The following is a 13532-nucleotide window of genomic DNA, read 5'->3' on the forward strand; positions in this document are numbered from 1 at the left end:
AAGTTATTGCCACACCAGTATCTTCAGTTATTACATCACTCATGGCTGTCATCACGTGGAGAGTCACCAAAAGCAGGGGCCTCCAGCATCCATCCTGTTCTATACTGTCCACTGTGACAGGAATGGGACTAGGTCAGGGGAGGCAAGAGGCAACAGCCCCTTCCTCCTTCGGCTGAATCAGGCCACACCCAGAAAGTATTGTTCAGCTCTGTGCCCACACCATGAGGAGGCTCATGGCCACTCTGGAGTGTGTCCCTCCACCTGGGTGAGGATGGCCTGTGCGAGAAGACGGGATGACACAATCACAGTCTTCTGATTGTATCATCGAGGAAAGGAAATAATGATAAATAATGATTAATAGTTACTAAGCACTTACCAGCCCAGTGCTATTTTAATGACAAATCCATTAACTCATTGAAATCTCACAGCAACCTTCTAAAGTCAGTACCATTATAATCCCTATTTTTCAGGGGATAAAACTGAGACACAGAGAGATGAAGTAATTTGCCTTGTCATACAACTAGTGAGTGATCTGGCTAGGTTTGAACCCAGACAGCTTGAGTCCAGGGCCTGTGTACACTTGGCTGGTTCACCCTAAGGGAGGGGGGAACCAAAGCCACGGAGTGCTGGGTATTCTACATGCCTTGCTCTGACACAACAGTGTTTTTAGGCAGTACTACTAATGTGCACATTTGTAGATGAGGACCTATGTCTTGGAGAAGTTGCTGCTGGTACAGGGTCATTTGAACAAAAGTGATCGAATAGGGTCTGATTTTACTACACTTTCCTGTGGAGCCTGAGACCAGGATTAGAAGCAGCAAGTTTCATGGAGGAAGACTGAGGCCCAGTGTGATAAGCAGTTTGGACGAGGCTGCCCTGAGAAGAAGTGAGTTCCTCATATCTAGAAGCATGCAAGCGCAGGCTCGCTTCCCTCAGGTCTGGGTGCTAGATGCCCTGGGGAAGGGTGGGTTGAGCTGGAGAACTCATCTGGGGTCTCTGGTTCTGCCTCTTCTCTCCCATGGAGCCTCTGTGAGGCCCCTACAGACTTCACTCTCTGGCCAGTGTCTGATAACTTCTCTTTCCTCTCCCGTCTTTTAAAAAAAAAAGTTAAGGGAGCAAATACTGGGTTTCCTCACATTTCGGAGACTCCATGCAAACCCCTACCCCTGGGAGTGCCCTGTTTCAAGCTTCCTCCACCTCGCTCCCAGTGGGCTGGCTCAAGACTGGGAATTCAGCAGAGAAATTCATTCAAACATCAGTTTAAGTGTGTTTGTCCCCCGAGGGCTTCTCCCTTCCTCCTCTCTACATTTATTCCAGCAGGTAATGGGTTCTTGGGTTTCCTGGTCTCAGAGGAGGTTTGTATGGGCAGAAAATAGTCATGGTTGTGTTAGAGCTGGCAGGTAGCTAGATATGAGCAGAGAAAAGGGGACATGGGCAAATGGCAGAAAACCATACATCCTATAAATAGCGGGGGTCCTGGGACAGACCAAGAAAAACAGGATCCTCTGGACTGATTGAAAAACCATACCTTCTGGGTTGATAAGTGTCCTGGAGGCAGAAGGGTGGGACAGGACAGGAATCCCAACCATCTGAATGTAACCTTTTGATCATTATGACCTCATCTAACTTCCCGATAAAGACTAAATAAGCATGAATAATCCCTCCTCCCCACCTGGGAAGGTGGAGCAGGGATGAAGATCAGGAAAGAGGACCCCAAACCCCTCCCCACCAATGAATATTCTACACTTATATAAGGAGCTTGCCAAGGAAACTTGGGGCAGCCACCCGCCTGGGTCTGCCCGCTCTTCCCTTGAGAGCATACTACCTATCCCTTAATAAATCCTTGCTTTGCTTTCTTAATCTCCATGTCTTGTCTCTGAATTCTTTCTGCGACAAGACAGGAACCTCTCCAACCCCAACAGTTGCAAGAATTTCCTTCCTAGCTTTTGTTTCCAAGGCCTGACTTAATTGAGAGATTATATTGGGTGTTGTGGGAGGTATGAGGAGAGAGAGAGATCTCTGAGAATGAGAAGAGAAATGGATTCTCCTACAACTGAAAACAGAGACCAGTTTGGGGGTGGGCTCCCCCTCAGCAGTCTGTAGATTCCGTGAGCAGCAGGGAGCCACATAAGCCTCTGAGATAGAACCCAAGGAAGCAGCTTCATCTCTGAGGGGCAGGCTGCAGGCTGACCTAGGGAGCTTAGGGACCTAGGGAGGCTGGGCTCCCATTTCTCAGTCACACCGAGCTCCTCAGCTTTAAGTATGTTAAGGGGGACCATGAGGGTCAGTCAGGCTGGAGTGAGGCTGATGCCTGCTGATTGCGGAGTGGGGGTGGGGGTGGGGGTGGGACCTCCCTTGATTCTAGGCAGTGTGTAAGACCTTAGGAACTTTGCTTCACTTTGGTGGGGGATCCCTGAGAAAGGCTGAAGTTAAATTTCTTGCTGATCCAGCAGAATGGGCATTCAGAGTAGAAGTTAAATTGACTTTCAGAGAAAATGAAGAACTAACTATCTTACACACACTTAGGTCTGAGTCAAATCTTGTTCATGGTCTCTCCCCTGCTGAACTCTGAGTTCTGCAAAAGCAGGGGCCATGCTTACCTTTTTCTCTGTCAAAACTTTGGTGCCCAGCACAGGGCCTGGAGCAAAACTGGATGTCTGATAAATATCTATGAAAAAAAGGAGTGCGAGAGACAGTTCCAACAGGCAGTGGCTGCAGGCAATTCCAGGCTCTTGGAAGAGAAATGAGAACATCAACAGGAGATGCTATTGTGCTGGCAGCAAGCTCTGAGACAGCTGCCAGTTCAAGGAGGGCAAAGAGTCCACACTGAGTGGTCCCCAGGGACCTCAGAGTGGAGACTCTAGGAGTGCTGAGCCTCCTGAAATGTGGGCTGGTGGCTCCAGCTCCATCCTCACTGGAGACCTGCAAACAAAGGAGGCTTACACACCATGTGGGAGCAAATAAGTTGCGAGGTTAGGAAACTTACTCAACATCACACAACTAGAAAGAGGCAGAACTAAGATCTGAGCTCAAGCCTACCCAAGGAGAAAACTCACATTTTATCCACTAAACCCTGTGAGTCAGAGGTGCAGGACTGGCGGAATCAGGAGGCACCTTTGTGGTGTGATGTGAAGGGGCCTGAAATCTGAGTCTTATTTCTCTGGGTGAGGTGCTGTGGGTCTATTACTCATTTATATCTTAGAGCTGTGCTGTCTGATACAGCAGCCACCAGCCATATGTGGCCACTGAGCACTGAACTGTGGCTGGTCCTAACTGAGATGTGCCGTAAGTGTACAATACACATTGTGTTTCAAGGATTTAGTGTGGGGGAAAAAAAGAACAGAAAACATCTCATGATTAATTTTTTATATTTACAGTATACCAAAATGAGGATATTTTAAATGTGTGAGTTAAAGAAAATATATTATTAAAATTAATTTCTTTTACTTCTGAATGTGACTACTAGACCATTTAGAATGACATTTGTGACTCACATGAAATTTCTTTTGGATATGCTGCCTTAAGGAGAATTAAAGAATCTCCTTACTCCATTCTCAGTCCTAGCCAAGCAGTGGGAGGGCCATGTGGGAAGGTGCTGGGTCCCCAGTGGAGAGGGTTGCTGTCCCAGGAATGAAAGTAGGAAGGGCGAGGATAGATTAACAACTTCCCAGGTTTCTTATCAGGGAGTGGCAGGCTCACCCTTCAGATAGGCAACATCTTATGAGTTCCTTGCCTGGGGTTCCTTATCCTCAAGTAAACAATAAAAACAACCACAATGTCATCTGCTGCCACATGTTATAACCCTATGTGGTCTACACTGCACTTTCACATCCACCCTGTCAATTAATTCCCACAACAGTCTGGTGTGGGGATTATTATTGCACCTATTTCACAGAGGAGGAAACTGAGGTCCCCAAAGGGGAAGTGTCACCCAGGGAGTAACTGGCAGAGCAGGCTCTATTATCACTCCCCTGCGCCCACCTTGCCCTCTGGGGTTTGGTGATGGGAAGAGAGGGACAGACTTTCAGGGGCAGGAGTCAGGAGGACAACCAGGGAGAAGTGAAGTTTAGGATTTTGGGGTTGGATAGACAGAAAGGGAGAGGTTATTTGAAGCAGGGGCATAGTACCAGCAGAAGAGTGATGGCGGGAAGAGGCGTGTTGGGTGCAGGGAGTTGGGTAGGAACCAACCTGACTACAGCCAAGAGCCTCTCAGGGCAGGAACCGGGCAGTCAGGAGGGCCGGGCTGAGGGCCTTGGGCTTTCTCCTGTGGGTGCTGGGAGAACTGACTTTCTCTAACCTTTGTCTCTGTGTTCTCCAGAAGTTTCCGCCTCTCTCCTCACATCTGTTTTGAGGACTCCTGACTAATAGCAGGCTCCAGAAACAGGAAACATAGTGCTTCTGCTCAGACTTTGCCTCAGAGTTCAAACCATCTGGGCTGTGGTTTGCCCAGGTCAGCAGGTCTGGGCTGAGGAAGCTGGTCAAAACTTCCCCTCTGGGGCTGTGTGCTGACTGCTGCAGCCTGCAGGACCCAAGATGCTGTGTGTGGTCCACAGAAGGCCCCACTGCCTGCCAGACCTCCAGGGATCCAGGAGCTGTCCTCAGAGGAAGCTGAGTTCCTCGAAGCTCTGGGCAAAGGCTGTGTGTGACCTCAGCCCCACAGAGCCAGCACTGCCGCTGGTGGGTAATGTGGAACTCTCTGCCAGCCCTCAGCTTCCATCATATATGGCCACAGGAGGCAGCCAGAGGGATGGGATTATCTGCTTAACTTCCTATCCCCTACGGCAGGGAGAGCGTGTTTTCTAGCAGAGTTCCTGGACTTGTGAGCTTCTGTGAGGGATGCGATGTGCTTTTGGCTCTCTTACAATGGGACTCTTGCAAGTGGCCATGCCTCTGTTCCGTTTGGCTATCAGAAAGCTGAGGACCAAATAAGGAGTTTATCTCTGTTCTCTCTCTCGTTCTGATAACCTTTTGCTGTTATTTCTATCTTCCTGTTTCTGGGTCTGGATTGAGTGACTCAGCACAGGCCCTGCAATGGCTCTTCCTAGGCCTGAATCCCAGCTCCACCATTCACTAGTCATTCTGCCAGGTTTTTTAATCTCTCTGTAACTCGGTCCCTCGGGTGTAAAACGGGGGTAATAACCGAACTTATTTCATAGGTGGGTTGTGGGGATTAAATGAGCAAATTAATACAAACAGCTTAGAGTAATACATGTTGGCCTAATTTCCCACTGTCTTAGTAGTACTGAATATGTTCGGTGTGAGCTGCCTCAAAACTTTTATAGACTATAGTGGAAGCAGGATATAAAAAAGCACCTAAAAAGAAAAAAGATAAGGTTCCCATTATTTTTCCTCTTAAGCTTGATCCGTGCTAAGAACAAGCTCTTCTGGTTAATGAGCCTGCATGTCAGGTATTGAACCACCCACCTCACCACTTCAGCTCATTACTTTCTTACAAAATCCCCAAGATGTAGATGGTAGGGTTATACCCATTTTACAGATTTGAGACTTAGTAAGTGGCAAAGTCAGGAGTCACACCTGGGCCAGCATGCTATTGGCCTTCCTCCCTGCCACTGAGGGATGCCTCAGACACTGAGGAAATGCTTGCATGATCACTTCTCTTCTTTAGCCTCAGTCTCCTCCTCTGTCAAATGATGGTGTTGAACTAGATCAGTGTTTTTAAAACTGACTTTTAAGGAAACCCTCCTACACTGTTGGTGGGACTGTAAATTGGTATAGCCACTATGGAGAACAGTATGGAGGTTCCTTAAAAAACTATATGATCCAGCAATCCCACTCCTGGGCATATATCTGGAAAAGACAAAAACTCTAACTCGAAAAGATACATGCACCCCAATGCTCACAGCAGCAGTATTTATAATAGCTAAGATATGGAAGCCACCTAAATGTCCATTAACAGATGACTGAATAAAGAAGTTGTATATATATATACACACATATATATAAAATAGAATGTTACTCAACCATAAAAAAAGAATGAAATAATGCCATTTGCAGCAACATGGATGGACCTAGAGATTATCATACTAAGTGAAGGAAGTCAGAGAAAGACAAATATTACACAATATCACTTATATGTGGACTCTAAAAAAATGATACAAATGAACTTATTTACAAAACAGAAATAGACTCACAGACATAGAAAACAAATTTAGGGTTACCAAAGGGGAAAGGCGGGGGAGAGATAGATTAGGAGTTTGGGATTATCAGATACACTCTACTATATATAAAATAAACAACAAGGACCTACTGTATTAAGCTGTAATGGAAAAGAATCTGGAAAATATACATATATGTATACTAAATCACTTTGCTGTACACCTGAAACTAACATTGTAAATCAACTGCACTTCAATAAAAAATAAAAATTAAAAAATGAAAAACAAACAAAAAAGTCCTACTGTATCGCACGGGAAACTATATTCAATACTTTATGATAACTTATAATGGAAAAGAATCTGAAAAAGAGTATATATATGTATAACTGAATCACTTTGCTATACACCAGAAACACATTGTAAATCAATTATATTTCAATAAAAAAGAAAACAAAAAACAAAAGCCAAAACTGTTTTTAGCAACAGAACCCTTTTCCTAATTGAAATTTCACTCAGAAGACTGGTATAAAAACACTTAAAGTAGAACTGATCTGTTTGAAATGTGTGGGGGCAGGGGAGGGTGTCCTGCTGGGGGACACCTCTCCTCAATCTCCCTGTGGTGGCATCCTTGGGGTTCTATGGGGTGCAGTTTGAAAATCACTTGAGCAGATCACCCCAAAATGCCCTATAGCCACAGTGTTGAGGGGGCTCTGATTTGTACCAGGCCAGGGAGAGGAAGGCTCTTTCCAGCCCTTTGGGGCCAAGACCTGACCTGGTACAGACTGGTGCAGGGGGAGCTGGTGCTGGCCAAACTCTGAGTACAACCTTGATCGTCTCTGGGCCTCAGTCCCTCTGTAAGTTGGAGTGGGGGTTGAACTGGATGATCACACAAGTCCTCCTACCTTAAAGAGCTAAAGTGGTGTGAGGATGGAGTCACAAGGCCTGGGTCACCAGGGATGGGGAAGGACACAAGAGGGCTCCCAAGCCGGCCAGGAAGGGTCTGGAGACAGTGCCAGCTAGGGAGAGACACCAGGCACAAGGAAGATCCACGTCACCTCAGACCTCACAAGGCTGCAGTGGAAACACAGAATCCTAGGGGAGCAGGAGCCTCCTGGCTGGGCAGACCCCAATGGTCTGGCCCTAAGTCCTGGGTTTTAAGGGCCATTGCCATTGCTGACTCCTGTCTCCATCCCTGAACATCACCCCCCTGCCCCACTACAGTAGCACACTGAGGTTAATGACTGGGAGACAATGGATTTCATAAACTCTTAGACTCTTGGGTCAAAATTGTAGCCATTTAGAAACATGAATGTTGCCAGGGAAGTATGGCTTAGTGGTAGGGTGCATGCCTGGCATGCATAAGGTCCTGGGTTCAATCCCTAGAACCTCCATTAAAAAAAAAAACCTAATTACCTCTCCCCTACCAAAATAAGTATATAAAATAAAAATAAAGTGATATTATTTAAAAAAACATGAATTTTGGGAGACAGAGGCATTTGAGGCATAGAATCTTAAGAATGAAAGAACACAAATACTTGAGAATCTTTAACTACTAGACACACAGAACTTTAAAACCATGTAATCTTAGAATCCCAGACTCTGGGAAATGCCCCAGAACAACAGATGTGGAGGCTCCTGGGAAATACGAGAGGCCAGCGGTGCTCAGAGGCTGGGCAGGGACAAGGGATCTCCATGGACAAGGCCCTTCTCAGCCCCTGGCCCAGCCCCGAGGGCAGCAGCTCAGAAGGACCTTAGGGCTCAGGGAACACAGGAAGGCTGCTGGCTGAATGGGATCTTACAGCCACAAGGATAAGTGGGGCCCGATGACCTGCTAGGCAGCCTTTAGGAGACCATCTTTATTCCCTGGGCTCTGCACTCTGCAGAGCCATCTGACAGGAGTCCTGGGACTTGATAGGACCTTAGAAACTGGCTGATTGTGGGAGACTGAGGCCTAGACAGAGATGAGGCCCACCCTGATTCACTTCTAGAAAGATGTCAGGATGGCCACCTGAGCTGTGATGTTACAGATACATGGACAGAGCCAAAGGCAGGGAAGCAGAGCTCCTGCCCCTCCCAGGCCTGGTATGGCCTCCCCCATCCCCCATCTCATAGTCTTATCTGTAGAGACTGTTAATGCTCCCCTCCACCCAGGTAGAGAAAAAGCACTGGCCATGGGGGAAAAGTGAGCTGTCATTCAGCCATTCTCAGTCTGTCTGGCCTTCCTCACTACCTGAGAGCTCCTTGGGGTAGGGGCTGTGGGATGCACCCCTCTGTGCCCCTATGAAAGTGCTCACGTATTGCTCCTGAGACAGGGAGCCATTTAGAGGAGGCATCATTGCACCTGTCAGATAAAGCTGCATTTAATTCTAGGAGGGTATTTAGCAGACCCCTGAGCCTGGGAGGGGAGCTTGAAGGGACTTCAGAAATAGTCCCCCCTTCTCTTTCTTCCTCTGCCCAGTCCCAGTCCCTCCAGAAGATACATATCCCATGTTTGAGGACCTGAACTTTCTGGTTGCTGATTTTGCCTAATTGGGCTCTTCCACCGGCTCCATCCACCTCTCCATCAGTGGCCTGAGTGGGCTGGGTCAGCCCAAGCACCTGCAAACAGACCCAGCCAAGGCAGCCTCAGGAGGCGGGGGAACAGTTCTTCCCACATCAATATTATTGCCTGAGAGCTGCTGGAAGCAGATCATCACGTTCCCAGCCTTCGATTCTTTTTTAAGAACCTCTCACCCCCTTCCCTCCCCACTTCCCCCATCCCTGATGCGCTGACAGAATGAATCCAGACAGCCAGACAGGTTCACAGCTGGGGAGCCAGGGTTTCAAGGCATCACAGAGACACAGCTCTTAAAATCTGAATCTCTGCATCACAGCAGCTTAGACTCAAGGAATCGTGCATTCTCGGAATCTGAGGCACAGGAATCTAACCCCAGCATCTTACACAACATAACAGAGTGGGGAAGTGACTTGTTCAAGGTCATATGACTGACATGTGACTGAGCCCAGCAATAGCCAAGTCTCACCCTTGTTTCTTTCTTTTGCTTTTCTTTTTCTTTTTGTGTGTGTGTGTGTGGAAGGTAATTTATTTATTTATTTATTTATTTATTTATTTATTTATTTATTTATTTATCTATCTATCTATCTATCTATCTACCTACCTACCTCCCTATTTATTTATCTATCTATTTATTTGTTTATTTTTAGTGGAGGTACTGGGGATTGAACCCTCACCCTTGTTTCCTGTACCTATTCCACCCCATAGCCCAAATATGGGACTGAGCCCTTCTCTGTTCAAATTTAGGAACCAACTTAAAGATTACCCGTAACTAGCAATCTAGTTTCTTCCCTCCCTCTATGATCACCCCCACTTCTAAGAACTCTTCCTCAAGTTCCAGGAATTCCCTCTCATTCATAACTTGGCCTGAGCTAGGCAGAATTGGGAAGGACCATCTGTGGTTCTAAGCAGTCTTCTTCCCCTGAAACTAGTCCCTCCCCTGCCTCTGAGGCAGCAACAGCCCAGCCCTTCACTGTCTCTGGGATGCCCATCCCACAGCAGAGCAAGACCCGGCTCTGTGCAGGTCCCCTCTTGTATGGTTCTTGGACCTACCCCCATACCCTGCCTGACTGTCAGTGCACTGACCAATGCCACAGCTGTCACATCAATCACCCTATCCCCAGCTGCTCTTTGCACTCTCCTGTCCCTTGCAATCCTTTCTGTGCCTACCACCTGGTGATAAAGCCACAGGACTCCCTACTTACCCTCCTTCCAGGGCTACCCACTGCTCTTGAACGTGGCAGGCAAGGCTTTTCATGTTCTGGCCCCTGCTGGCTATACCAACATCAATTTTTTGGTCCCCTCGGCCCCATGTATACAACCTCTGTTGCAGCAGGGGGTGGGGGATGGAGTGGCAGGTTTGCAGGGCAGCTGGGTCAGACAGACTGAGGTTCAAGTCCCAGCTTTTCTAGGCAGAGACATTTTCAGTTCTTCCTCTTAGGCCCAAACTTTCTTCCTATAATGAGTCCCTATCTCATATTATGGCAAACATATTCAAATGAACCAAACTGCCACATTAAATAGAATTATTCTTGCTACAAAATATTTGACAATATATAAATTGTCCCTTTGAAATTAGAATTAGCAACTTAACAACAACTAAGTTCCTTAATTTATAATTGTTTATAATTTCTCAACAATTCCTCACTGTAGAATAATAAGAATATATATATATACATGTATATATATATATTCTTATTCCTGGCACAGAGCTTCTAAAACGCTTATAAATAACAGTGGTAGGAGAATCTTTTGTTCTAATATTTAGTTTTTGACTCCCATTCCTGACGCAGGGCTCTTGAAATCTTTGTAATTTCCTGAGTGGTAAGAGCATCTGACACTAAGCACCTAAATCCCTTGGAATTTCCTGAGTGATAAGGACATCTTTTGTTTTAATGAGGTAACTCTGGTGGGCTCCTAGATGACGCTGGTCACCAGAAAGCCCAAGCCATGATTGGAAGCTTGGAACTTTTAGCCCCCTGCCCCCAGTTCTACAGAGAGGGGAGAGGGGCCAAAAATGGAGTTAATAATCAAACATGCCTGCAGGATGAGGCCTCCATAAAACTCCCAATAGTATGAGGTTTGGGGAGCTTCCAGGTTGGTGAACACATCCACGTGCTGGGTGGGTGATACACCCCAGCTCCACAGGAACAGAAGTTCCTGTGCTCTGCACCCTCCAGACCTTGCCTTATGCATCTCTTCATCCGGCTGTTCATCTGTATCCTTTATTGTACCCTTTATTGTGTAGTAAACTGGTAAACATACGTAAGTGTTTCTCCAAGTTCTGTGAGCCATTCTAGCAAATAGTCAGATCCAAGGAGGGGGTTGTGGGAATCCCCAATTTGTGGTCAAGTCAGACAGAAATTGTGGGTTACCTTGGACCTCCTACTTGTGGCTTGGATCTGCAATGGGAGCAGTCTTGTGGGACTGAGCCCTTAACCTGTGGGATCTGATGCTGTCTCCAGGTAGATAGTGTCAAGACGGAGTCAAGTTGTAGGACACTCAGTAGATGTCACAGAGGATTGACCAGTGTGGGAATAACCTCACACATCTGGTCACAGAAGGATTGTGTGTGTGGGTAAAGGAGAAATACAGGAGTATTTTTCCTTTACACTCCGTGTATGGGGAAAAAGAAAATCTAAGGTAAAAATACCAGAATGTGATGAAATGTTTATTAATTATTAAAGAAAAATTAATGAAGCTAACAACAAGTTCATACTGTATAGCACAGGGGACTATATTCAATGTCTTGTAGTAACCTATGGTGAAAAAGAATATGAAAATGAATATATGTATGTTCATGTATGACTGAAGCATTATGCTGTACACCAGAAATGACACAATATTGTAAATTGACTATACTTCAATAAAAATATATATGTACAAAAAATTACTGAAGCTGACATTAATAAGACATTTCTATATTGTCATTTCCTTTTGTATTTTAGACCCAATTAACTGTTTTTCAGGCTTCATGTTTTTATGGGTCCCTGGAAAACTTAGAGGCCCTTGGCCTGAAATCATCTCTCCTGCCCAGTGGTTCACATGGTCCCGCCTTCTTTTACCAGCTGTGACCTTGGGGGCATCCTTGCAACTTCTGGGCCTCAGTGTCCTCTTCTGAGGGAAGACCACTTGCCCCATGAGCCGAGCAGAGGGATTCAGCGAGATCCCCCTGAAGTACCTGGCCAGTTGTTACTTGTCAAAGAGTCTCTGTCCTGACCAGGGTATGCCTGTTTTAAGGGTGAAGACCACGTGTTGAGCCCCGGTGTCTAGCCTGATGCCTGGCCCCAGGAGGCACTCAATACATGTATGTCCCTTCACTGTCCCTGGAAAGGCCAGGTTAATTTCTACAGCCAAATCCTTTGCCCAGGCTGTTTCCACACTAGAGTGCCCCTCCCTGTCCTTTCTGAGCTTCTACATGTCCTTCAAAGCCCAGCTCAAATCCCTTCTCTTCAGAGAAGTCTTCCCAGACCCTCTTGCACACCCTCCACCACCTCCCAGTTCTCAACATTTTCATAGCACATTCAGAATCTACCAAGCACTTTAAGTGACAAGCATGAGACAGGAGGGTGATGATTAGAGCAAGGGGCATGGGCTCAGACAGGCTTGGGTTCTGGTCCCAGCACTGTCTGTGCTGGCCTTGTGATCTTGGGCAGGTCACTTTCATCTCTGCCCCTTGATCTCCTCAGCCATGGAAAGGGGCAGGAAATACTCACTGTGCAAGGATGTTGTGGGGTATGTGATGTAGCCTGGACAGGAATGGCTTTGTAAGCTGTGAAGTCCAGTGCCCAGAGGGATGAAGTTTAATGCTATAAAGGAAGACATGTGGATGAGGGCTGAAGCCTAGACTAGGATGTGGTGTGGAGGGGGCTTACTCTGTTGACAGGTGCTTCTGAAACTGCCAAGCCCTTTCGCCAGAAGTGAAGCTCATGCCCCTCCTTGGGCATCTCCTTGGGAAAGAAGAAGTAGGGGATGGCAGCCAGGGCCACTGCACCAGCAGAGATGAGGAAGCCCAGCCACCAGGCACCCACCCATCGGGGGTCCTTTGAGGTCAGGCTGATGCCACCTGGAAGAGAAGACCATGGTGATGTTAGGGTCTGGATGGGCTGTCACTTCTTGGCCACCACCCTGGGACTGACCTCTGAGACAGGAGGTGACCTGGGCTGGAAGACAGGGGACCTAAGTTCCAGTTGTGGCCCTGCCAGTTATGTATGTGACACTGAGCATGTCCCTGACCCTTTCTGGGCCTCAACTTTTTCAACTACTAAGACAATGTGTGTCATAGTCAAGGTCATGGACTTTGGAATTGCACTCCTGGGGCTGAATTCCATTACTAACATAACCTTGGGCAAGATACTTAACTTCTTTGTGCCTCAGTTTCTTCCTCTGTAAAATACTGAAATTAGCAGTAACCTACATGATAGGGTTGTTGTGAGACTCATAGAAGCTAATACATGAAAAGTACTTAGAACAGTGCTGGAACACAGAATGTCTGCATAAGTGTTTGTTTTTTGTTTACTGTTACTATTGCGGTTATTATTATCATTAAATTGATGCTTAGGACGACACTTGTGGTTCTCAGACCTGTGTAATGATTAAAATCACTAGGGGTGCTTGTCAAAATAGCTGGCCTTACTCAACACCAACTTCGAACTTCCACAGGATGGGATGGGAAGGTGGCCAAGGACTTTGTACCTTTTACAAGTTCCCTAGGTGATCTTGATTCCCCTCCAGGTGTAATTAGGAGAAGATTATCCCATATGTACCACCTCCTGCCTGGAGGACCCACATCTCCCATCAAATCTCTTGACCCCAGGACTGAGTTGGGTGCCTCCTCCTTCAGTTGCCAAAGCATCTGCAAG

At 46.7% G+C, this 13532-nt stretch overlaps 1 protein-coding gene across 3 annotated transcripts in view; it reads right to left on the minus strand.

Moving 5' to 3' along the window:
• Window positions 1-13532, minus strand: part of SLCO2B1 (solute carrier organic anion transporter family member 2B1) — a 50613-nt gene that overhangs the window by 16817 nt on the left and 20264 nt on the right. For all 3 annotated transcript variants that reach the window (XM_072969191.1, XM_015238441.3, XM_072969192.1), the window contains exon 7: window positions 12546-12736. In XM_072969191.1, the coding sequence (XP_072825292.1) occupies window positions 12546-12736 (191 nt within the window). The remainder of the gene's footprint in view (window positions 1-12545; window positions 12737-13532) is intronic.

This window comes from Vicugna pacos, chromosome 10, assembly GCF_048564905.1.
Source record: "Vicugna pacos chromosome 10, VicPac4, whole genome shotgun sequence".
NCBI lineage: Eukaryota > Metazoa > Chordata > Mammalia > Artiodactyla > Camelidae > Vicugna > Vicugna pacos.